Source organism: Chiloscyllium punctatum, chromosome 35 (genome assembly GCF_047496795.1).
Source record: "Chiloscyllium punctatum isolate Juve2018m chromosome 35, sChiPun1.3, whole genome shotgun sequence".
Lineage (NCBI taxonomy): Eukaryota > Metazoa > Chordata > Chondrichthyes > Orectolobiformes > Hemiscylliidae > Chiloscyllium > Chiloscyllium punctatum.
In genome coordinates, this window is record NC_092773.1 from 4,967,580 (window position 1) to 4,995,038 (window position 27,459).

At 43.0% G+C, this 27,459-nt stretch overlaps 1 protein-coding gene and 1 non-coding gene across 3 annotated transcripts in view; both read right to left on the reverse strand.

The window, feature by feature from the left end:
- Positions 1-1,368: 1,368 nt before the first annotated feature.
- trnas-uga (transfer RNA serine (anticodon UGA)) lies at positions 1,369-1,450 on the reverse strand. The gene has a single exon. It is a non-coding gene; the product is annotated as a tRNA-Ser (tRNA).
- A 3,668-nt stretch (positions 1,451-5,118) lies between these two features.
- Positions 5,119-27,459, reverse strand: part of LOC140459585 (ubiquitin-conjugating enzyme E2 D4-like) — a 31,816-nt gene continuing 9,475 nt past the window's right edge. For both annotated transcript variants that reach the window (XM_072553830.1, XM_072553831.1), the window contains exons 2-7: positions 19,781-19,844; positions 14,097-14,128; positions 13,933-14,010; positions 13,729-13,834; positions 12,636-12,729; positions 5,119-7,270 (exon numbers count right to left, since the gene is read on the reverse strand). In XM_072553830.1, coding sequence (XP_072409931.1) covers positions 7,225-7,270; positions 12,636-12,729; positions 13,729-13,834; positions 13,933-14,010; positions 14,097-14,128; positions 19,781-19,844 — 420 coding nt within the window. In that variant the 3' untranslated portion in view covers positions 5,119-7,224. The remainder of the gene's footprint in view (positions 7,271-12,635; positions 12,730-13,728; positions 13,835-13,932; positions 14,011-14,096; positions 14,129-19,780; positions 19,845-27,459) is intronic.

Sequence of the window (27,459 nt, forward strand, 5' to 3'; positions counted from 1 at the left end):
CTCCTTGCTCTTTTACCTTCTTCTACAATACTAATCTGATAAACCCCAACCACCAATTAAGATTTACCAGAAGTTCAAATTTCAAAATCAGCCAGCTGTCAAATCTTCTCTTTATATCTTCCTCTGAATTTTCTTCTATTTAGGAATTTCAATTTCACAGGTCACTGAACGATAAAGATACCTTTAAGAGAGCTATTCTCCTGGCAGTCTACAGATGTCATTGGCTTGGCAGTTTTCCCTCAACTGTTCAATTTTTCCTGGTCTTATACCCCCAAAGCATCAGATTGGCTTTTCATATTGTCAAACTTGATTGGAGTTTGGTTTTTTTTTGAGGCATAATTTAAACTGGTTGGATTAATTTGAATTTGTTTTTGTCTCCAGGCAACCAGCTACACTAGCTGCTGGACCAAAAAGTTACATTGTACCTTGTTCAGAACACTTGGTGCTGTCAGGTAGTTCTACTCGCTTTTGACTTCCTTAAAGGTACAGTACACCCACATCTTCATACGAATAAAAATGCTTTCCTCTGATTTTTTTTAAGATTAGATTTCCTACAGTGTAGAAACAGGCCATTTGGCCCAACAAGTGCACACTGATCCTCCAAAGAGTAACCCACCCGCATCCATTTCCCTCTGACTAATGCACCGAATACTATGGGCAATTTAGCATGGCCATTTCTTTGCAGTCAAGAGTTCTGTATTACACCTGGTTACTCAATATATTTGGTTTAAAACATCAGATTTGAAATAAATATAACCGAATAAAGGGAATAATGTTGTGGTTGTGTTCGCCGAGCTGGGAATTTGTGTTGCAGACATTTTGTCCCCTGTCCAGGTGACATCCTCAGTGCTTGGGAGCGTCTTGTGAAGCGCTTCTGCGATGTTTCCTCCGGCATTTGTAGTGATTTGTACCTGCTGCTTCCGGTTGTCAGTTCCAGCGGCTGGTATTATTTTTTCCAACCCCCACACTACTGCCTAACTGCGGTAGTGCTTATTTTTTCCCCAGCACCCATGTGTGTGTGCAGATGTGAGACATAGTGAGAGGTTTAAGGTGTACGAATCTTTATTCAATTTCCACCACCACGAGTGGCCAGTGACAAGCAGTGTCCTTCACATCAAAGAGCAATACTGTGTGATCAAACAGTGAAGGGGAGGGCAGGGATTAAATCAAAATAGAGTTGGAGGGGGAAATAATACACTCCACTCCCTGCGGCACCCACCTCTCCCTGAACACCTCCAGGGTGTTGGTGGACACCGCGTGCTCCTTCTCCAAGGACACCCGGGCTCTAATGTAACCGCGGAAGAGGGGCAGGCAGTCGGCCCTAACTACCCCCTCCACGAAGAAATTAGTGGATTTTAACAGGTACAACGCTGTGAGCAGCATTGGAACCTGCGTGGGGAACCCCCGCTGGATTTCAAATCCAACGCCTTAACCACTCGGCCATCACAGCTGCTGCAGTGGCTGGTATATTGGGTCCAGGTCGATGTGCTTATTGATTGAATTTGTGGATGAGTGCCATGCCTCGAGGAATTCCCTGGCTGTTCTCTGTTTGGCTTGTCCTATAATTTCTGAACATTTCTGAACTGACAGCCAGACTACTGCGACCACTAGGACTCATATCAGCACACAAACCAACAGCCACGCTCAGACAACTCACCAGGACGAAGGACCCAATACCCAGCATGAGCAGAACCAATGTAGTGTACAAATTCCCATGCAAGGACTGCACAAAACACGACATAGGACAAACAGGAAGACAGCTAACGATCCGTATCCATGAACACCAACTAGCCACGAAACGACACGACCAGCTATCCTTAGTAGCCACACACTCAGATGACAAGCAACAGGAGTTCGACTGGGACAACACTACAATTATAGGACAAGCCAAACAGAGAACAGTCAGGGAATTCCTCGAGGCATGGCACTCATCCACAGATTCAATCAATAAGCAGATGGACCCAATATACCGACCACTGCAGTGGACAGCTGGAACTGACAACCGGAAGCGGCAGGTACAAATCACTATAAATGCCGGAGGAAATATCACAGAAACGCTTCACAGGAGGCTCCCAAGCACTGAGGGTGTCACCTAGACAGGGGACGAAACGTCTACAACACAAATTCCCAGCTCGGCAAACACAACCAGAACAACGAGCACCCGAGCTACAAATCTTCGCACAAACTTTGAAAGGGAATAATATTCATTTCCATAGCTCTTTTCATGACCACAGGATGATCCAAAAGATTTGGCAACCAATCAAGTGATCACTGAGGAAATGTAGGAGATGCAACAGCCAATTTCGGTGCACCAAGACGGCATAAGAGGGGAAAAAAAACTTATCATATCCTTACTAATCTGCCACCTGCAGACGCAGCTGTCCATGACAGCATCGGTAAGAGCGAACACCACAGTCTTTTGGGAGCCAAAATCCTGCCTTCACATTGAAAATAACCTCAATGGTGGGTGACACTATCACCATGCTAAATGAGAAGACTTTGAAAGATCTCACAACTCAAGATTGGGCATCCATAAGGCGCTGTGGGCCATCAACAGCAGCAGAATTGTACTCCAGCACAATCTGTAACCTCAAGGCCTGGCATATTCCCACTCAAGTTACCATCAAATTAGGGGATCAACCCTGGTTCAGTGGAGTGCAAGAGGGCATGGCAGAAGCAGCACCAGGCATACCTGAAGATGGGGTATCAACATTTTGAGCATCAACTCTTAATCAGGAAATAACCTACCTCTGACACCTTCCCATACGTTCCTCCAATCACCTTAGAATTATGACCCCTCATGACAGCTATTTCTACCCTTTCCTGATGAAGAGGTTATACTTGAAACGTCGTCTCTCCTGCTCCTCAGATACTGCCTGACCGGCTGTGCTTTTCCAGCACCACACTCTTCAACTCGGATCTCCAGCAACTGCAGTACTCACTTTCTCCTGATGTCTTGTCACCTGCAACAGCCCTGAATACAATCTACAACACCTCCAACCTTTGTGCCATCGCAAACTTACTAACTCATCCTTCCACTTCTTCAACCAAGTCATTTATAAAATCTGCAAAGAGCAGAGGCCCAGGAGCAGATCCCAATGGAAACAGACACAATTCTATCCCTTTTGCCCTATCAACAGTGTATCCTTCCTACAGTCTCTCTGCATTCTATTTCTGCCCTTTCAACAACTACCCTCTCCTCTGATCTGTAGCTCTGGTTCGCATCACCCTGCCCAACTAATTCAAACCCTCCCAAATTGCTCTAGCAAATTCCCCCGCCCAGGACATCGGTGCCCCTCCAGTGCCCCTTCATGTACAGGTCCCACCTGCCCCAAATGGTACCCCAATGATCTACGTATCTGAAGCCCTCCCTCCTGCACCAGTCCTGTAGCCATGTGTTTAGCTGCACTTGCTTCCTGTTCCTTGCCTCACTAGCACGTGGCACAGGTAGCAGTCCTGAGATTACTAGTCTGCTTGTCCTGCTTTTTAATTTCCAACCTAATCCCTTTTCATGACTCTGTCATTGGAACCAATGTGCACCACGAATTTTGGCTGCTCCCCCTCCCCCTTCAGAATCTTGTATTCTCGATCAGAACATCCTGGATCCTGGCACCCGGGAGGCAACATACCTTCCGGGGGTCCCGTTCACGACCACAGAATCTCCTGTCTGTTCCTCGAACTACTGAGTCTCCTACCACCGGGCACTTTTCTACTCTTCCCCCTTTCTCTGCTGAGCCACAGAGCCAGGCTTAGAGCTAGAGACTTGGCCACTATGGCTTTCCCCTGGTAGGTATACTTATTATTGAGGGATCAGCCACAGGGAATCCCTACAGTATCTGCATATTCCCTTTCCATTCCCTGTTACCCATCTACCTTTCTCCCGTACCCGAGGTGAGACTACCTCCCTCTAACTCCACTCTATTATCCCCTCCATCTCCCGAATAATCTGACATTCATCCAGTTCCAGCTCCATTTCCCTAACGCAGTTTCCGATGAGCTGGACTTGGTGTACTTTCTGCAGATGAAGTCGATGGGGACAGTCGTCCCCACATCCTCCCCATAGAAGGAGCATGCAACTGCCCTAACATCCATTCCCATTGTTCGGAATTCCTAACGAGACTATTGAAAAAAAAACTAGGAGAAAGTGAGGACTGCAGATGCTGGAGATCAGAGCTGAAAAATGTGTTGCTGGAAAAGCACAGCAGGTCAGGCAGCATCCAAGGAGGAGAATCGACGATTCGGGCATAAGCCCTTCTTCAGGAATTCTTGAAGAACGGCTTATGCCCGAAACGTCGATTCTCCTGCTCCTTGGATGCTGCCTGACTTTATTGAAAAAAACTAATCGCTTTACCAAATCAACGCACAGAACCTTTTTTTGGGTTAGAGGTGAAGGATGCGTGGGAGACACGACTTAAGTAGTGTTTTGGCCAAAGCAATGGTCCAAATATATTACATCACTTACTCAGTTCCCTCCTGCTCAGCGTGCACTCCGAGTATTCACGAGGAAAGTTATTAAAGGATTAACTTAACTTCCCGGCAGCCCCCGGTCCTTGCTGTCACCACTGCTGCAAAAATGGAGCTAAATGCTGCAGAAACCATTCTTGAGTTATCAGCTGGACTCACCACATAAATACCGTGGCAACAGGAAGAGGTCGGAGGCTAGAGTCGAGATTAGAGTGGTGCTGGAAAAGCACAGCAGGTCAAGCAGCATCCAAGGAGCAGGAAAATCGACGTTTCGGGCAAAAGCCCTTCATCACAATGCAATTTGACCAGAATTTTATATAACATTATATTCCCAGTCTTTTATTCTTTCCCTGTAGATATCAATGCTAACATTGCATTTGCCTCCCTCATGACCAACTGAAACTACATGTTAACCTTAAGAGATTCCTTAGAGGACTCCCAAATCCCTTTCTGCTTCAGATTTCTAAAGCCTTTCCCCATTTAGAAAATAGATTCTAAAGTAATTTGAATAGTTTCCGAATGAGTTGGATCGAAGTGGAGAGAATTCGATTGAGTACAGTTTATGGACAGAATCAGGACATAGATGAGCCCTGATCTACGTTCCTAGCCCAGCTGGGCAATGTTTCTCTTTGACAAAGACAAATAGCGACAAAGTTACAGCAGAAACCAGCCACCAATTTATTCACATAGCATAGGAAAGGACTTTGCATATTCAAACAAACCATTAAAAAAGACAAAAACACTACATGGTACCAACAAAAGAGGCTAGATCTTTCAGTGAAAGCTGAGTTAAACCCCATCATTCTTCTTAAACTTAAAAATCATAAACATTTGATCTTTCCAATTCTCAATTCTGGTTTTTCACTCATTTTCAAAGAATATAGTTCATAAAGGAGTGTACAAACGTTCTCGAATCCTGCATCGGATCGAGCGACGCCACCGTGCACTGGGTAAAGTGCAGTAGGCACAGATTCCATTCAGTGCCATTCATACATGAACCTGCTACCTTTTCTGTGCATGTGGAAAGGGACTCTCTGCATCCTGTCTCTTTATTTAAACAAGAAGATGTCCTTCCAGATAGGGCTTGAGTAGGATTACTGACTACCCAGAGCTGGACACCAGCCAGCTCAGTCACAAGCATCTACCCAGCCTGGGCTACCCTCCTTCAGGGCTCATGGCCAGAGATACCAGGAGCATCGCTGTTGTTTTGAAACACAGTGGGACAATTTAAATTCCTCGACTCAAATTATTGCTGAATCAAGCATGGCCGAATTTGCCACCGATCTCTTGCTTGGCCTAAAATCTGAACCTCAGAAGTTAGTTTAACTGAAAGGGAGAAATTGCAGACTTCCTCCTGGAGGCAGGTTTATAAAAGTGTGTGCAAGTTGCACAGTGGCCCCAGAGTTCATTGAATGAACAGTGGGACACTGAAACACACAGACCAGGAAGATCCTGGTACAGGGGGAGTTTTCTTTTTATCTTTGCTTTCTTGTCTGTTGAGTTAAGCCAAGACTCAGCTGGATGAACAATAGTTGTGATCAACCTCAGTATTCCTGGGATTAGTTCAATGAAAGCTGAGCCTTTGATTGTACCCCAACTGCTGTTGCAAAGTCAATGGCACCTTTTGTCAATCAGCCTGCCAGCATTCATTAATCTAAAATCACAGATCTAGATTACAGTCTAACCCAGGCTAATGGAATCAAATGCCACAATCTCAATTGACTGCAAGGGCTCTGTTTTGAATATACTAAGGACACTCAGACCAGGCAGAAGCGAGAAAACAAAAAGGTTTGCAGTGCTGCCTGGGTATATTACTGCAATGGTGCAGAGTATCTGGTGTAACAATGGTTTGGAAGCTGGGTGGAGTTAACTCAATGCATACTGTGGTTCCCTAATAATTCTCTGATCACTGAGGCAGAAGCTGAGAGTTAAGGAAGGTTCCATTTCTGGCACGTTCCCAGCTCGTCCCACAAGGATTTCATGGAGGACGCAGTGCAATCACCATCCCGTGGCACACACTCAAAGGTGAACAGGAGTGCATGGAACAAGGCAACAAACAAACCACCAGAGTGCCAGTCAGGGCATCTGCACCAGCAGAGCCCCCTAAACCTTAGGACAAGGGAGCAGCATCCAAAGAGTCGAAAGGTGAGGATACAAAGCAAATTGCATCATAAGTAAACAGCAGCCACACACCAGTTAATATCTGCAAAGGAGCATTTGGTCCTGGCAAAGTTCAGCAGGTGTGGAGCAACTGTGTTGACGCGGGTACAAATTGCACTATTCACTAAAACCGTGCTTAAGAGGCTCTGTGATTTCTATATGTATATACAGACACACTTATATAATCTATATATTAAAAAAACACGCACTCAACAGGATGCAGTGCAGACAGCATAAATAGGAGCAGGAAAACAAGCTTCACATTTCCAAAAAATAAACCGTTAGGGAGTTGCTCCTCCCTAACTTCTGTCTGTGACTGGTAAAATGCTGGGGGACCAGCGAACAACTGGACTGTGGTCACAGAAACTAGTGATATAAAAGGAAATATATATGTATATTTCAAAATACACATCCATATATGGCAGGCCAACTGCTCGAGCCAAGGCTAGAGCACATCAGCGTTCAGACAGAGAGCTCCTCACCAATCACCAAGTATAAAATTCATTGTGAATGGCACGTGGGATTCCATAAAACTGCAGCCAGCTTTTATTTTTGCATTCCAGATTATGTAAAGGAGTTACTATTTCTTGTCTGTCAAGGTTACATTGCATATTTGTTTGTCCAATCCCTGGCCAGTTTGTTGTACCTAAACAAAGAAAGAGAGAGAGTGAATATTAAGTTTCTCTGTCTGTGTTTATCCATCCAACTTACAACCACATTGTGATACTCTCAACATAGATTTAACATAAACACTTGTCCCAACTCATACATAGCATAAAACATAGTCAGAGACCATTTGACCTACTCCATTATTCAATAAGATTATGGTGGGTGTTGTTGCTCAAACTCCCACCTATCCCCAATAACGTGTCATTCCTTGACCTAAGAAGATTCTATCCAGCTCTGCCTTAAGAATATTGACTTCTGAGACAGAGTGTTTCAAAGTTGGAAATATCAGAAAAATATCTTCTCATCCTCAGTCCCAAAAGAGTGACTCCTCATCCTAAAACACTGTCTGAGTTTTAGGTTCACCCACAAGCAGAAACATTCTTTCCATGTGCACCTTGTCCAGACCATCCAAGATCTTATACATTTCAGTCATCACCCCTCATTCTTCTCAACCCCAGTGGAAACAAACATGAATAGAAAACAAAGAGCTGTGGATCCAAAACAATCAAAAACAGAAATAGCTGGAGAAACTGGTCTGACAGCATTCAAAGATAAATGGAGTTAACATTTTGAATCCAGGGACCTTTCTTAAGGACAGTTCTGTTTCTGTTTGCTCCAGTGGGCAAAAGTCCAATTTGTCCAAGCTATCCTTATTAGACAACTTGCTCATTCCAGCTATCGATTTGTAAATCTCCCCTCAACTGTCTCCAACACATCTACATCATTGCCTAAATGCCTCTCAGTATTTGCCTCACCAATGCCTATGTAAACTCCTTTCTTCATAATAAAGGATATCATTTCATTAGCCTTTCTGCTGAACCTGCAAACTACCTCATGCACCAGAACAACTAGATTACTAGATTTAAAAGTAATTTGGCAAAGGGATGGAGCATGAGAGTAGATGTAAAGTCAGGTGCAAGGTTCAGTTTGATATAAAACAAGTACTTGGACAGTCAGACAGGTGAAGAGGGCATGGACATAAAGACACATGGGAAGATCAGAAAGCTAAATTGTATCCAATTTAGTGGAAGGAGTCTGACTGGCAAGGCAGATAAATTTCAGAGCACTGATCAGCTCATGGGAATAAGATATTGTTGCAATCACTGAGGCATGGCTGAAGGAAGGACATGGCTGGCAGCTTAACATTTCAGGGTATAGCAGTTTAAAGCACAACAGTGGGGGATGTAAGAGAGGTGGGGACATTGTATGACTTATAAAGGAGACCATCATTGCAGTAATGAGGGAAGATGTCTTAGAGAGCTGTTCAAATGAGGCCATTTGGGTAGACCAAGAAACAAAAAAGGAGTGATCACTTTGCTGGGATTATATACAAACTTCCCAACAGTAAGAGGTCAGAGGAGCAGATATGTATGCAAATCACAGAGAGACTGAGAGAAACAGGGTTAGTGTTATAAGGGATTTCAATGTGCTAACACAAACTGGGTTCACCTCAGTGTGAAAGAATTAGACAGGGTTGAATTATTAAAGTGCATCCAGGATTGTTGCTTATGCCACTACATAGATAATCCTGCTACAGATGGACATTGCTCAGCTCAATCCTTAAGGCCATTATGGAAAGGGATAAGAACAATGCAGAAGTTAAATAACTAAATTGGGGGAAGGCCAATTTCAATATCATTATACAGGATCTGGCAAACAGACTGGGAGCAGTTCCGTGCAAGAAAATCTACATTTGGAAAGTGAAAATCTTTTAAAAGTAGGACCAATGTGTTGCTCTAAGGATGAGTGGCAAGGGAAGAAAGTCCAGGCAACCGTGGATGGCATGGGATATTGAGAGTTTGATAAAAGAAGGAAGAATGAATATGTTAGGTACAGCAGATTAAAAACAGGGGAGGCCCTTCAGGAGCATAGTACTTGACAGAGAGAGAATGAGGGTGTTGGCTTCCTTTAAAAGAAGGGCAAAGAGGGCCCACAAAAAAATCTTAAACAGATAGGATTAAGGAAAATCCCAAGGCTTTTTATAAATATATTAAGGGCAAGAGGCTTACCAAGGAAAATGTGGGGACTACTAGAGAACAAAAAGGGTATTGACGGTTGCAGGATGCAGGTGAGCTCTGAAGTGAATACTTCTCATCTCTGTTTACAAAGGAAAAAGACATTGTAGCTGCAGATTTCACGTGGGATGGTGAGGTTCTGTAGCATTAGTGAGGAGGACATATTAGGTGTTTCAGTAGGCATAAAGATGCAAAAGGACGAGATGTATCATGGGAGGCAAGATAGGAGATTACTGGGGCCCTGGTAGAGATTTAGTATTTTGTTGGCTACAGGATAAGTGCCAGCTAACTGGAGAACAGCTAATGTGATTCCTTTGTTCAAGGAGGGCAGCAAGGATAGCCCCAACAATTAGAGACTAGTTAGTCTGAAAACAGCGGTCGGGAAATTACTGGAAAAAAATTCCAAGAGACATGATTAATCAACACTCAAAAGCAGAGATTGATTTGTTGGATAAAGATCCTGTCTGACTAACTTAATTGAAGAGTTTGAAAAGTTGACTAAATGAGGGTAAGGACTTCAATAAGGCCCAAAAGTTTGGTCCAAAGGTAACATGATGTGGAGTTGCCAGTGTTGGAAGGGGCTACACCCCAAAAACTTGTGATTTCAAATAAATCCGTTGGACTATAACCTGGTTCATGTCACTCCTGACACAAGGTTGTTACAAGATCTTGTTATACAAGATCCATGGATCCAAGGCAAGTTGGCAAACTGCATGCAAAACTAGTCAGCAAATTGGAGGGAAAGGATAATGATGGAGTGTTGATTTTGTAATTCGAAGCCTGTGACCAGTGGCGCACCACAGGAATCAGAGCTGGAACCCTTGTTGTTCGTTATGCATATTAATGACTTGGATGTTTTTGTCAAAGAACTAATAGTAAGATTTCACGAAAATTGGTAGTATTGTTGATAGTGAGGAAGATGGTCTCAGATTACAGTCTGATACAGATGAGCTGGTAAACTGCGCAGAGCAACAGAACTGGAATTTAATCCCAATAAGTGAGATGATGCATTTTGGAAAGTCTCATAAGGAAAGCCTATGTCCCTAGGGAATACTTAGGAACAGATGGACCTTGCTGTGATATACATAAGTGATCTGGAATAAGGCACTGTTGATATGATCAGCAAGTTTGCAGATGACACAAAGATTGGTGGAGTAGCAGAAAGCATAGGGGACTGTCAAAGCATGCAGGAGAATATAGATAGACTGGAGAGTTGGGCAGAGAAGTGGCAGATGGAGTTCAATTCAGGTGATGCATTTTAGGAAATCTAATTCTAGAGTAAATTATACAGTAAACGGAAGAAATTTTGGAAAAGTCGATGAGCAGAAAGATCTGGGAGTTCAGGTCCATTGTACCCTGAAGGTTGCTGAACAGGTGGATAGTGGTCAGGAAGGCATATGTTTTGCTTGGCTTCATTGGACAGGGTATTGAGTATAAGAGCTGGCAGGTCATGTTAAAATTGTACAAGACATTGGTTCGGCCGCATTTAGAATATTGTGTACAGTTCTGGTCGCCACATTACCAAAAGGATGTGGACGCTTTGGAGAGGGTGCAGAGAAGGTTTACAAGGAAGTTGCCTGGTATGGAAGGTGCTAGCTATGAAGAGAGGTTGAGTAGGTGAGGAATATTTTCATTAAAAAAAAAGGAGATTGAGGGGAGACCTGATTGTGGTTTACAAAATAATGAAGGGTATAGAGACAGGGTAGATAGAGATAAGCTTTTTCCCAGGGTGAGGGATTCAATAACAAGAGGTCACACTTTCAAGGTGAAAGGTGAAAGGTTCAAGGGGGATACACACAGCTGTGGTAGGTGCCTGGAACGCGTTGCCACCAGAGGTAGTAGAGGCAGGCACGGTAGATTCATGTAAGATGCGTCTGGACAAATGCATGAATAGGTGGGGAGCAGAGAGATATAGATGCTTAGGAATTGGGCAACAGGTTTAGACAGTAGATTTGGATCGGCTCAGTCTTGAGGGCCAAAGAGCCGGTTCCTGGGCTGTAAATTTTCTTTGTTCTTTGCTAGTTCACAGGTCCCTGAAAGTATTCGCACAGCTAGGTATATAGGATCCTTGTCTTCATTGGCTGGGGCAAAGAATGTAGGAGCAGGGCAGTCTTGTTGCAATTTTCTAGAGCTTTGGTTCTGCCACATATGCAATAGTGTGTCACATCAGGAGGACGTGATTTCACTGAAGAAGGTGCAGAAGAAATTCATTAGAATATTGCTTGAGGTGGAAAGTCTGTGTTATGAAGAGGGACTAAATAGTCTGGATTGTTTTTAACCCTAGAGTAGAGGAGGGAACTGATTGAAATATACAAAATTAGATAGGGTAGATCCTGAGAATCTTTTCTCTATGGCGGATGTGTCTAAAACCAGAGGACATAAGTGAAAGGTGAGGAGTGAGTGTTGTAGAGGAGACCTGAGGAATTATTTTTGACTAGAGGGCGGTAGAAACATTGAATGCGCTGCATAAGGGAGTGATGGAAACAGTCACTCTCACAAGAGAGGTGACCTTATAGATTTTCATAAAAACATGACGGTCATGCACAGGGTAAATATAGAGTTTTCCCTAGGATAGTAGAAGCCAAAACTGGAGGGCATAGGTTTAAGGCAAGAGGGGAAAGATTTAAAAAGGGACCTAAGGAGCAACGTTTTCACACAGAGTGTGGTGCGTGTATGGAATAAGCTGCCAGAGGAAGTGGTGGAGGCTGGGACAATTACAACTGTTAAAACATTATGAATAAGACAGGTTTAGAGGGATATGGATCAAATGCTGGCAAATGGGACTAGATTAATTTAGGATATCTGTGCTGTACATCTCTATGACTCAAACTCAACAAGATCTTGGCCACATCAACTACCTAACACGATACTAGATCCTGGCTATGCTCCCATCAATTTCATTATGTTGGAAATCACCCTCATATTAATGAAGATATGAGATGGCCTCTCATCCACTACCATTCAACTCAGATCCCTCTTGAAGACCTTGATTGGAGTCAATGTGCAACTGCTACATGTCCTAATTAAAAACCTGTGGCTTCTGTTGTGCACACATTGCAGGAAAGGAATATGTGACAGAAATGCATTAAATACTGAAAGAATGGGACAAGGTTCACAGAGACAGATGATGATGAGCAAGGGGTCCTAGCCACAAGATGAACATTAAACCATGGAGTAGGCTAATGTGAAATCACATTTATATCTTTCATTATCAGACTCCCAATGTGAGCAACAATGCACACAGCCCAATTCAATATTAAGCTCCTAAGTTTTCACCAAACAGGAAAATTGTTTCTTCTCAGATGAAGTACTGTCCAGAACACTTACTTCTCCCTGTCAGATTTGTAGGTGTGCGCAATCTCCGGTACCAAAGGATCATCAGGGTTTGGGTCACACAACAGCGAACAGATGGACAGAAGAACTGAAGGAAAGAGGGAGACACATGATAAGTCAGTGAACAACACATTACATTACATTCTGTAGCTGGATGGTCCATTACTTCAAGCTTAATCTCAGTGCCTGAGACTCCCGACAAAAGTCAATGGGCCAAGGTCAGTTTTAACACTCCCCATGTTTCCTCTGAGAGCAGATGATAAAATGATAGTACCATGAGCTGCACCAAGAGATTGCAATTTTCATCTCTCTCACCCCACCAACCCGTACATGTTGGGAGAGAGAGAATGGCACCAGCAGTTTATTGAGAACAGGCATATCCCAATGCAAGGCCTGTATTTGCACAAATAGTGGGGCAACATGGTGGTTCAGTAGTTAGCACTGTTCAGTATACGAGTTGGGAAGCTATGTTAAGTTTGTACGGGACATTGGTAAGGCCTCTTCTGGAATATTGTGTCCAGTTCATTTCACTCTGTCTTAAGCTGCACAGGGGTTCAAAAGATATTTACCAGGATGCTCCCGGGTATGCAAGGTTTGTGTTAAAGGTGAGAGGGAAGAGAAATAAAAAAGATATATGAGAGGCAATTTGTTTTTAAAGCAGAGGATGGTTCATGTGTGGTATGAACTTCCTGAGGAAGTGGTGGATGTTTGTGCAAATACAACGTTTAAAATACATTTGGATAAGTACATGAACAGGAAAGGTTTGTAGGGATGTGGGACAAGTTTAGTATGGTTTGGGATTGTGTAAGCTTGGATTGGTTGGACAAAAGGTTCTGGTTCTATGTGCTATGACTCTATATTTTCTTCAAAAATCGACACAGCAAACATCTATTGCATTTGCTTAACTGAACTGTTCTGCTACTTTATCAGCTTAGTTAGGCACAATCTTCCTTTTAAAATTCTGTACTGACTCTCTTTAATGCTGCTCAAGAGACCTTTCTAGTCAGTAAGATAAGAACAATCACCAAGCTATAAATCTGTCCAAATGCTTCTGCCTCACCTGGGACAAGACGACAGGTTGCCTCACCTTTTGACAGTGTTAAAGCTGGAGACCATTGTGATCGGAGAATATCAAGGCAAATGCTGCCATTACTGTTAATGTTTGGATGGTAGATCTTTGTTGTAAACGAAACCTAGTCGAACAGTTCAGGAGAAAAATGCATGAAGTTTTTTGATACCAAACGCAATGGCAAAAGCAACAATAATCAGAAAACCAAGCTGTGGCTCTTACCTTAGGTGGTTTGAAAGGATAATCTGATGGGAAATGGATATTCAGAAAGAAAACACCACCTTGGTAAGGGCTGTCGCTCTACAATAAAACATCAGAGAAGGCAAGTCAGCAAAGACATTGGCACAGACAGTGAAAGGCAGTTTGTACAAAGACAGGATACTTACTGGCCCCATGATAGTAGCTTGCCAATGAAAATCTGTGAAAGAAAGAGGAGTGTGAGTTGGCTTTTCTCTTAAAGTCAGCGATTACTTCATCCCTGTACTTCACTTGGTATTCTCTCAACTCCCTGAGGTTTCATTGTTCCCTAAACATTGTAAAATACTGGAGTAAAGTATTAGTGGAAATAGGCCAGCCACTGGATTACGCAAGTCCTCTGTATTGGGAGGGGCAGGTCTGCTACTACATAACACTTGGATATATTACTAATGGGGACAAGTCTGCCACTGTTGTGATCGCTCCCATACCTGCAAAAGAAAGGCACTGGTTGAGTTATTTTGAAAGAGTGATTGAAAGATCATGCTACGTTTGTACTTCCTGAATCTGCAAGCTTTCTGTGAGAACCATGCATGATTCATGACTTGATCACACGTGCCAGAACATCAGAGGACGAAAGTCCATCAAATCACATTTTGTCCTTTTGCTTTCAAGATTAACCTATGGCAAAAGTATTTATCTTTTCAGAAAGCCAATTGATCTTTTCCTTGAGTTAACATGTGCACACATGTTGTGGGGATGTTTTAAAGGTTAAGCATTTATACTTCTACATTACTGACTGCGTATCTTAACCAAATTCTGCATCTTCATTGAATAAGTTCTGTGTTGATAATAAATACAACAATGATGTTTATTAAGAAACCTGGTTGAAAGGTTGTGTTTAAAACCTGATTTTGATCAGTATTTTAAAAGTATTTGATTTTATATGAGACCTTTGGAGTAGTGGGACAAAAGCAATGGGGCACTCCTCTGGCCTCAGTTGAAACATACAAGTGTGGGCTTGCAGCAAGAAACATAAGGTGGATATCATTTTCTTGGAAGTTTACAGTTAAAAGTAGGGGCTTGGAAAACAAACATTATTGAGGGAACAGTACAACCTTCGATATTGAATGAGCAGTGATGTAAATCAGGAAGCGAATTGGCTGAGCAAGTAAGAATTCCATCACAGATAAAAGCACATCATCAGTGTAGACGTTTTTAACCAACCTATTCAGACACCTTTTGACATGTCTGGGCAGGAGGACCTGAATCCAGACTTTCTGAACAGAGGCAGAGACACTACTGGTGTGTTACAAAATAAGATGACTCAATTGCCCGCGGTCATTCACTTCAGCTACAATTACTGCTAAATAGTGGTAAAAAAAGTTAACCCAGTTCTTCAATGTGGATTACTGATGAAGATCCAGTCAGATCAAGGTTTCAATTTCATGTCAACAATAAAAAACATCAGGAAGGAACTAATGAACTAAATATAACAGAGTCCTCAGCGTACACATCATGGTGCAATGAATCCCTCAAAACGGTAATCTGGGTATACTGTGATGAACATTCTCAAGATGGGACAAAACACTGGAATTTCTTTTCTTTGCCACATGGGATTCACCAAACGAGTCCATTTGGTTCTCACCGTTTTCAATTAGTTTGTGGCTATGAAGTGAGGGGACTTCTCAAATTAAACAAAAAAATTTTAGGTTTGAAGGAGGTGGACCATCACATTCCAGAAGCGGCTCATCGGAACCTAAAAATGGCTCAAGGATGTCTGAGAACATCACAAACAACCATCAAACATTCGGTAGACAGCCTGTGAAATCCCAAACATTACAATTGACTCAAGAGATGTTATTAATCCTTCCTTTCCAAGGTGAACCTTGAAAATGTGCTTCAGTGGTACATACAGGATGGTCAAAAAGATTACTGAAGTAAATTAGCAAACAAACACCCAGATCATCGGGGGTGGTGGGAATTGGCTGCATCACATTAATATGCTGAAGCATTATCACCATTCGGAGAATAAAAAGTGCAGTGTGTACAGTACAGAACGAAAGGATAGTGAAGATGAGGCAGAGGGAAGCCCAGACAAATCCCAAATAAACATTTACAGTCTGGTTAGAAAGCACAATGTTTAGCAAGTTATACAGCAAGCCTTTGTTTTGAGGGGTAGTAAAACAAAAAGACCTAACAAAGTTAGTCTCCAACAACAGTGCAGGTTAATAGTGCGATTTATTTACAATCTACAAGTTTTCATGGAAAGATCAATTGCTAGAAAATACGCATGTTGGACTCTCAATTAAAACAACAGACAGTGTTGCACTCGTGTAATCTACATTGATCTGGCTGCAAGCCCTTGCCTACACAGCATCAACACAAACATATGTATGTTCATATCAAACATATGAATTAGAAGTAGGCCCCTCAGCCCTTCAAATCTACTCCACCATTAATAAGATCAAATCTGTGTATTCCAAATTCCACATTCACTTCTATCTTGGATTCCCCACCTAAAAAGAAACTATCCACCTCCACCTTAAAAATATTCAATGACTCGAACTCCACCACTTTTTGAAGAACATTGCATCCTTCTAAAAAATCCATTCATTCCAGGTGTCAATCGACTAAATCTGAGAACAGCTTTCAATACATTTACATCCTTTGTTCCAATCAAAATAGCATTCGGTCTCACCAATGCTTTGTATAATAGAAGTATAACACCCCTACTTGGGACCCCCTCATAATGAAGGATAGCATTCCATGAGCTGCTTTAATCACTTTCTATTCATTCATTCTGGCTTTTTGACAGATATCATGGATCCAATTGGCCAATGTGTCTTTATTCATGCATTGAACATGCACTGTATGAGAAAGCTTATAGCCTTACATGTGACACATTTGCTACAGGATATGCAGGAAAGTGCTTGACCATGGTGGGTGGGTCATTTGTTCATACGAACTGGGGACATCTGCTCTCAGTGTCAATCAGTGTAAATAAGGTGTTCACTTATGGAATGTGTAGCATTACTTCCTTCTCACGTTGGGGGCTGGAGGCATGCATATTTCACAAATGGATGTCACCGTGTGGGCGGCACGGTGGCACAGTGGTTAGCACTGCTGCCTCACAGCGCCAGAGACCTGGGTTCAATTCCCGCCTCAGGCGACTGTCTGTGTGGAGTTTGCACGTTCTCCCGTGTCTGCGTGGGTTTCCTCCGGGTGCTCCGGTTTCCTCCCACAGTCCAAAGATGTGCAGGTCAGGTGAATTGGCCATAGTGTGAGGTAAGGGGTAGATGTAGATGTAGGGGTAGGGGTATGGGTGGGTTACGCTTCGGCGGGGCGGTGTGGACTTGTTGGGCCGAAGGGCCTGTTTCCACACTGTAAGTAATCTAATCTAATCTAATAACTAAATTTCTGCTTTATATTGAAGACTGTAAACAAAACGCATACTCAATAGGAAAATAACTTGTAATTTAATAAGCTGAGTGGAATATGCACATAATACAACAATCCTGATACATTTTCATGAATACCACACAGCAGGTTTCAGTTTACTCTTATCGTGTGTGAGTGAGAGAGAACAGTCTTCTTTAAATAACATTCACTGACCAAAGGGTTCAAGGGACATAGATAGACAGACAGACAGGAAGCTGGTGGATAGGCTAACTCTTTGCAGTCTGATTGTCATGGATTGAATGTTTGTGTGTTGTGCCCTGGAGCTCAAGATCTGGTAATGCTATGAATTTAGTTTGCATTCTGGGAAGCTAAGATGATTTTAAAAGAAAAAGCGCATGTAGCTTAATTAGTCAAGCATAATCAGACTTGTCAATGAGTTTACATTAGAGTGGTGGTGGAAAAGCACAGCCAGTCAGGCAGCATCTGAGGAGCAGGAAAATTGACGTTTCGGGAAAAAGCCCTTCATCAGGACAGAAGGCAGGGAGCCTCCAGGGTGGAAAGGTAAATGGAGGGGTGGGAGTGGGGGTGGGGGGCTGGGGAGAAGGTAGCAAAGAGTACAATAGGTAAATGGGGGTGGGGATGAAGGTGATAGGTCAGAGAGAACGGTGAAATGGAAAGGTGGGAAGGAAGATTGGCAGGTAGGAGCGGTCATGAGGACAGTGCTGAGGTTGAGGGTTGAAACTGGGGTAAGGTGGAGGGAGGGGAAATGAGGAAAATGGTGAAGTCCACATTGATGCCCTGGGGTTGAAATGTTCCAAGGCGGAAGATGAGGCGTTCGTCGTCCAGGCATTGGGTGGTGAGAGAATGGCCTCGGCAGAGTGGGAGGGGGAGTTGAAATGTTGGGCCACAGAGTGGTGTGATTGATTGGTGCGGGTGTCCCAGAGATGTTCTCTGAAGCGCTGTGCGGGAAGGCGTCCAGTCTCCCCAATGTAGAAGAGACCGCATTGGGAGCAACGGATACGATAAATGACGTTGGTGGATGTGCAGGTAAAACTTTGATGAATGTGGAAGGCTCCTTTAGGGCCTTGGATGGAGGTGAGGAAGGAGGTGTGGGCACAGGTTTTGCAATTCCGGCGGTGGCAGGGGAAGGTGGGACGTTGACCTGACCAGGTAGTCACGGAGGGAACGGTCTTTGCGGAATGTGGAATGCAGAAAGCAGAAAAGGGGTGGGGAGGGAAATATATCCCTGGTGGTGGGGTCTATTTGGAGGTGGCGGAAATATCGGCGGATGATGCAGTTTATGCGAAGGTTGGTAGGGTGGAAGGTGAGCCGGGGTGGGGGTTCTGTCCTTGAGGGTGGAGGTGCGGGATGTGGATGAAATGCGTTGGAGGGCATCTTCAACCACGTGGGAAGGGAAATTGCAGTTTCTCTCTCTCTCTCTCTCTCTCATTTTGGTCACATTTTGCAAATCAACCGAAATCCATTCTAACTGCAAAAAGTCTCCTAATTCAATAACGTCCAATGCATCTAATTGCTAAAAAGGAATTCAAATTTCTGCCATTCAAGCAATCTTTTCTCTCCAGCTTCTCACACTGGTTTCATTTCAAATCAATTAAAAGATAGAAGAAATTTCCAAGTTTCACTCCCACATGTAGATAGCAGCATGTCTCTCAACATGTCTCTCAACTCCAAAACACTCCAGCTATCCATTTTATCTCTTCAAAGAAGAGAAATACATTGAACACACATGCAATACAAGATGTTACAAGACACAAGAGGAGCAAAAAAGCAGAAATGTGAAATGGATTAATACCACAAAAGTATGCAACACAGTTGCAAAGTTATTACTGCTAGAAGAAGCCATTTAGCCCATCATGTCAATACTAACTATTGTCTAGTGCTACTCTCCCACCTTTCCCCAGATCTCTGCACACCCGCAGTTCTGTTGAAAAAGACATGCAATGCCCACAGCCAGCGAGAAAGAAAACCATCGGAGTGCAAACAAAAATAAAGACCCTTGAACATTGAATCAAGGAAAAAGGCAGCCTGGAAATTATTTGCTTGTCAGGCTGACTCTACTTATGTGTCCATGTTTTGTTTTATGAAACCATGCATCTTCAATTAACAATATTGGGTCACTCAATGTCACAGCACCATCAAGTCTTAAAAGGAAACATTTTCGGGAAATTTCAAGTGCAAGTTTCAACAAACTTCGCTGTTCATCTTCATCGTCATCCTCCTTAAAGTGACCAGACAGCCACCTAAAACAACTTTTCACCATTTGGCGTTTCACTGAAAGCTACTGTATGCAGACAAGGATAAAGGTAGAGCACAAATTTTTCAAACATGTCTTCTCAATGGTAACTCATCATTTTAGCTTTCAAGTATATTTCTGACAATGATCATTTAAAATGGCAGTTTTACCCTTGGCTGAACATCACAAGAAAGACATTCTGTAACTCGTTACACTTACAGTCATCTCCTACTGGACCTGCTGAACACAGTGCTGGAGGGTCACGCTCCAAGTCCTGGTATTCCTGGTAAAGAATAAAAAAAACTTAAAATAGTGAAAGTTTCCTTGGGTGCAATTCTCAACACACAAGTTCAGCAAAACATTATAGATTCACACTGAATGCAGCAGTTGGGAACAGATCAAGCTTCACAGTAAGATAGTCAGGTTATGTAACTTTTTTTTTGTACAGACTTTGTCTATGAATCAGTTAGACCTCATCACTACTGTCAAAGGGAGTACAGTGCCACAGGACAAACAACCATTTTGACTCAGATTTTGGGACTGAGTACTCACAACAAAAGTAGACACTTGATATCATGGGCACAATAAAGTACTAAATGATTTAAAATAATAAAACAATCCAGCTGCTTAAATTTGGGCATCGATATGATGTTCAGCGCTATCAAAAGCAGAACACATTCAACCACAATACAACTTCAGTGTGCGGCGAATCTCAATCTCTATCACTGCCATCAAGCCAGGGAACTTAGCATTGTTCAAGGAGGAGTGAAGGCTGGCATGATTGGATGAGACGACAACAAATAGATTCACACGATCAGTAAGGAGCTATCACATCTGGAGAGAGGCACAGTCTCTGGAATTCCGGAGCAGCATGGACATTCAGTGCATTCGGAAGGGAAGAGGAGCACTTCTTTTGGGTTCATAGTTTGGATAAATGGAAGGCTATGATCAGGGATCAGTACAAAACAAAGAAGGACATCACAGGAAAATCTAAGTTCATTGAGTAGGAACAAAGGATAATTTGACAATTATATGTTTCTTTCAGATTTAAGATAAATACAAGAAATACTTCACAGATTAAAAATTAAACAACCAGCAGAAAATGAAAAATAAATTAAGAACCGAGTAAATGAAATAAAGGTGCAAGGTCAGGCGCTGTGTTGGACCTGCATGGTGTGGGAGCTGATGAATCACATTGCTGTTTATTTACTCCATTTCATTTACAATGACCATCTGTGGAAAATGGTGGTTGCTTGAGGAACTTTGGCTCAGATTTAAAGAGATGGAATCCAAAGTTTGAAAACTGTGACACATCATCTGGACTCTGTGTCTCATGAGGCAGTCACACCCTTTAGATGAACTCACCACAAATTTGAACAGTGGTCAGGGACAGATTGGTGTGACTAGGAGCAAGGCAGGTAAAGACTTCCACGAGATAGACTAGGTCAAGGGCTGAGGCTCCTACAGTACTAAAAGATTTGACATTCTGTCTCCCTGTGTGGCAAAAGCAGGGGCTGCAGGGAGGATGAGCAAGTTGACCACAGCACCATGGTACAGAGAGCCACTGAAGAGTTGGGAGGCAAGAAATGCAGTTGTCATCAGGGATAATATTGTCAGGGGAATGGACACTATTCTCTGCAGCAAGGATCAAGAGTTCCCTCCAAAATGGTCTAGCAGGTCACTGTTTTATTTATCACTTTGAAGTCTCATCAAAGAAACAAAAACAAATGGACTACCCAGCATCAACCTCAACACCAGTAAAGATCATGGCAGAAACAGCCCTATCAACCCTGCAAAATCCTCTGGACTAAAACCTTGGGCTTGTGCCAAAAACTAGGACAGCTGTTTCACAGACTAGTCAAGCAACAACCCAACAATACTACTCATGGAATCATACTTTGCAGGCAATGTCTTCAGACACCATTATCACCATCCTTGGATATGTTCTGTGCCACCAGCAGCACAGACCCAGCGGGGGTGGGCGCACAATGATATACAAATCAGGAAGGCATTTCCCTAGAAGTATTCACCATTCATTCTGGACTCCATAACACTCATGACTTCAGGTTAAACACAGGCAAGGAATTACCATGTACCATGTTCCCTTAGCTGATGAATTCGCACTCCTCCATGTTGAACAACATTTCACAGAAGCACTGAGGGTGTCAAGAGCGCAAAATTTACTTTGACCGCAAAATTTCAATGTCCACCAACTTAAGCGGCTCAGCAGCAGCAGCACTGCTGAGTGGGCTGGTTGATTCCAAAAGGGCACAGCTGAGAGATGGGGTTTGCAGCAGATGGTGAGAGCACCAACAAGAGGGAACAATATACTTGACCTCAGTCTCACCAATCTGTCGACTTCAGATGTATCTGTCCATGAAACTTTTGATCGTAGTGACCACTGCACAATCTTATGGAGATGAAAACTTACCTTCACATTGAGAATATCCTCCATCACATTGTGTGGCATCATCACCAATATAAATGGGACAGACTTCAAATAGGTCTAGCAACTTGATAGTGGGCATCCACTTGGCATTATGCGCCATTAACAGCTGCAGGTGTGTACTTCAGTACAACTTGCAACCTCATGTCCTGGCAAACCCCCACTCAACTATAACAATGAAGCCAGGGGATCAACCCTTGTTCAATGGAGAGTGCAGCAGACATTTTAGACATACCTAAAATGTGTTGTCAACCTGGTGAAGATACAAAACAGGACTACTTGCATGACAAACAGTAGAAGCAGCAAGTGATGAACAGAACAAAGTGAACTCATAACCAACAGATCAGATCTAAACTCTGCAGTCATGCATGATAGTGGACAATTAACAACTCTCAGGAAGAGGCGACCCCACACATATACCCATCCACAATGATGGAAGATCCCAGCACAACAGTACAAAAGATAAGGCTGAAGCTTTTGCAACAATTTTCAGCCAGATATGTGAATTGGCTGATCCAGCTCAGCCACTTCCTGTAGTCCCCAGCATTACAAGTACTAGTCTTTAGCCAAATTGATTCACTGCATATGATATCAAGAAACAGTTTGAAGCTTTGGATACTGCAAAGACTATGAGCCCTAACAACATTCCAGCCAATAAGTCTTGGGACCGCCTCCAATGCCAAATCTAAGCCACCCAACGAAAGGAGGGAGAACGCCTCATCTTTCACTTCAGGACCCGCTGACCACACGGCATCAAAGCTGACCTCACCAGTTATCTTATCTTCCTTCACCCCATCTCATTCCAGATTCAACCCTCCAATGCGGCACCACGCTCTTGCAATGTCCTGCTTGCCGATCTTTCTTCACCAACCTAGTACCATCATCCCCCACTTACATCTACCTATCGCCTATCCACTCCCCATGCACCCCACCCCCCCAACCCAAACCATTCCTGAGGAAGGGTTTATGCCCAAAAAGTCGACTCTCCTGCTCCTTGGATGCTGCCTGACCTGCTGTGCTTTTCCAGCACCACACGTTTCAACATTCCAGCAACACCACTGAAGATTGTGCTCCAGAACATGCCACTTCACTAACTAAGCTCTTCCAGTAGTTATAACATTGGCATCAACCTGACAATGTAGAAAATTGCCCAGACCATAGTGTTAGGTGCATTAGTCAGAGGGAAATGGGTCTGGGTGGGTTACTCTTTGGAGGGTCGGTGTGGACTTGTTGGGCTGAAGGGCCTGTTTCCACACTGTAGGGAATCTAATCTAATATGTCTGTACATAAAAAGCAAGATATATTCAACCCAGCCAAATATTACCACAACAGTCTACTCTCCATTATTAGTAAAGTAACAGAAGGTGTCATCAACAGTGCTATCAAGCAGCACTTAGTCAGCAATAACCTGCTCACAATTGCTCAAGTTGGGCTCCACCAGGTCGACTCAGCTCCTGACCTCATTAAACTTGGACAAAAATGCTGAATACTGGAGGTAAGGTAAGAGTGACAGCCCTTGATATCAATACTGCATTCAACTGACCGTGATATCAAGGAGACCTAGCAAAACTGAAATCAATTGAGATCAAGGGGAAAACACGCCTGTGGTTGCTGTCATACCTGACATGTACCTGGTACTTATGTTGTTGGAGATCAGTCATCTCAGCTTTAGATATCTCTGCAGAGATTCTTCAGGGTAATTTCCTATGCTCAATCATCTTGAACTGCTTCATAAATGACCTTCATAAGGTCAGAAGTGGGACACTCGCCAATAATTGTACAGTGTTTAGCACCATTCACTATTCCTCAAATACTGAAGCAGCCTAAGTTGAAATGCAACAAGATCAGGACAATGTCCAGGTCTGGGCTGATAACTGGCAAGTAACACTCGCACCACACAAATGCCAAGCAATGATCATCTCCATTTAAAAACAATCTAAGCATCTTTCGACATTTAATGGTATTGCAATCACTGAATCCCTCACTATCAACACCCTGGGGGCTTACCACTGACCAGAAACTCATCTGCACTTACCATATAAGACTCCAAGAGCAGGTCAGAGGCTAGGAAGACTATCGCAAGCAATTCACCTGCTGACTTTCCAAAGCCTGTCTGTCACCTGCAAGGAACAAGTGAGGAGTATGATGGAATACTTCCCAATTGCCTGAATTGGTGCAACTTCGATAAGCTTGACACCATCCAGAACAAAGCAGCTGGCTTGAATGACACCACATCCACAAGCATTTACTCCTTTCACCAAATGACACTTGGTAGCAGCACTATTTATTATCTTTGCACTGCAGAAATTCACTGAAGTTCCTTAAAAAGCAACTTGGAAGCCCATGACCATTTCCATTTCGAAGGACAAGGACAGCAGATAGATGAGAACACCAACACCTTCAAGTTGTCCTCCAAGCCACTCACCATCCTGACTTGGAAATATATCATTGTTCCTTCACAGTTATTGGGTCAAAATCCTGGAATTTCCTTCCTAAGGCCATTGTGGGTCAACCTACAACACGTGTTATCTAGTAGTTCAAGAAGGCAGTTCACCACCACCTTCTCAAGAGCAACTACCTACAGGCAATAAGCACTGGACAGCCTGCAACAACCATATCCCACAAATGAACTGAAGGAAGTAAGAGATATCCTGGGAAATGGTGATCATAATGTGATAGAACTCAATATCTGGATCAACAGTGAGAACCTTGGATCAGAAACAGCTGTATTTAACTTAAATAACAGGAATTACAATGAAATGAGAACAGAGTTGGCTCGAATGAACTGGGCAGATAGATGAGCAGGAATGACAGTAAGCAAGTGGTAGCAGACATTTAAAGAGGTAATTCATTACTCTCAGCTAAAATTCATAACAAGGAAAGATTCTGAGACAGGGATAAACCACCTACAGCCAACCAAGGGAGTCAAGTAAAAAGTTGAAAGAAAAAGAAAAAGCAAATACAAAAGGAAAATGCAGTGACTGCCCCAAAGGCTAGGATAAATTCAGAATCCAGCAGAGGAATAAAAAGATAACGAAGACAGAGAAAATAAACAATGAGGTCAAACTAGGAGAAAGTGAGGACTGCAGATGCTGGAGATCAGAGCTGAAAATGTGTTGCTGGAAAAGCGCAGCAGGTCAGGCAGCATCCAAGGAATGTTTCGGGCATGATTCCTGAAGAAGGGCTCATGCCCGAAACGTCGATTCTCCTGCTCCCTAAATGAGGGCAAACTGGCAAGATTTAAATACTTTGTGAAGATCTGTAGTGCAGGAGCTGGTTGGATTCATTGTTGGTCTACGCGCCGAGCTAGCAGGTTTGTTGAGATGTTTCGACCCCTTTCAAGGTGACATCAACAGTCAAAGGAACTGACAACTCAACTGCTCCGACCACTAGGGTTCTTGACAGCACACAAACCGACAGCCTAACTCAGACAGTGGGTCGCCAGAATAAAGGATTTGATACCTATTATGTGCAGGACAAAATCTGATGCAGTGACTACACGAAGCACTACGTAGGACAAACAGGCAGACAGCGAGTGACCTGCACCATGAATACCAATTAGCAACCAAGCGACACAACCAACTCACCCTGGTATCCATACAGACAACAAGAATCATGAGTTTGACTGGAACAAGGCTACTAGGACAGGCTAAGCAAAGAATAGAAAGGGAATTCCTGGAAGCATGGTATTTCTCCTCCGACTCCATCAACAAACTGGGACCCGATATATAAACAGCTGCAATGGAAAACTGGAAGTGGTACCAATCACAAACAGCTCAAACTGAACCACATAAATGCAAAACACAACAGTACAGTAGTGTTTCACAGGAGGCAACAGAGCAACTATAGACGTCGCTGAGATAGGAGACAAAACGTGTGCCAACAAACCTAACAGCTCGGTGAACAGCCAAATGAATCCAAACTAGCAAGATACTAAAAAGATACTTTGAACATCCCATTCATACCAAAGAATGTGATGGAGGAATTGAGTAGCATCATCATCACTGGAGTAGCAATAGTAGTATTAGACAAACTAATGAGGCTAAAGGCAGAGCAGTCTCCTGCATCCTAGGATCCTCAAAGAGGTAGGTACGGAGATAGTGGATCCATTAGTTTCAAGTTTCTAAAAAACTCCTTGGATTCTACAAAAACACTGAAAGATTTTTCAAAACTGACAAAGTGACCCCGCCCCCATTCAAAAAGGAAGAGAGACAAAACGTGGGTGACTATTGGTCAATTAGCCAGACAAGTATTAGAATCAACTGTGGAAGTAACAGTGGGACATTTCAAAAATTATATTCTGATCAAGCAGAGTCAACATGGTTTCATGAAAGGGAAACGGTGTCTGATCAGCTTATTGAAGTTTTGAGGAAGTTTCAACCAGAGGAGAACCAGATGTGTTGTGTTTAGAATTCCAGATACATTTGCCAAGATATCTCACGAAAGACTAAGTCATAAGTTAAAAGCCCATGATGTTGTCAATGGTATATTAGCATAGATGGACAGTATTAGCCCATGGGCAGGAAACGGTGAGTGGGACTAAAGGTTTTCTTTTTCAAGTTGGTGATCTGTGGGATTCCACAGGTACTAGTGCTGCGACAACAACTGTTTACAATGTATATTAATGATGAAGGAAGGAAGCAAATGTACTGCAGCCAAATTTGCAGAAAACACAAAGAAAGGTGGAAAGGTAGGTTGCATGAGGGATGCAAACAGTTTTGACAGATACTGATAAATTAACTAAATAGGGAAAGCCATGAGAAAAAGTGAAATTGTGCATTTTGGAAAGGAGAACAAAAAGAGAGGGAAATGCTGCAAACAGCTGCAACAAAAAAAGGACTTGATGTGATGTGTGCACAAAACACATGCTGGACACCAGCGCAGCAGAAAGGCTAATGGAATGTTAGCCCAATGGCATTGGAGCAGAACAAATGGAGGTCTTACTGCAACTGTACAAGGTGCTGGTGAAACCACATTTGCAGTACTGAGAGCAGTTTTGGTCCCTTTATCTAAGCTAAGATATCATTTCACTGGAGGCTGTTCAGAGAAGGTTGGTGCCGGTATGGAGGGACTGTCTCTGAGAAAAGGCATAAAAAGGGACTCTACTGACTGGAGTTTAGAAGAATGAGAGGATATCTCATTGAAGCATATTGGATTCTGAAAAGGGCTTGACAGGGCAAATGGTGACAGGATATTTCCCTTCATGGACATGTCTAGGACCAGAGGATATAGTCTCAATTTACGGGTGCTAATTAAGTCTGCGATGAGGAGGAATTTCTTCTCTCACAGCATTGTCTCTATTTGGAAATCTTTACCACAGAGAAATGTGGGGGCAAAGTCCTTGTGTATAATTAAGGTTGAGATACATAGATACTTAACAAGTAAGTGAATCAAGGGTTGTGGGGAAAATGCACGAAAGTGGACATGAGGAACGCTGGATCAGCCATGATCC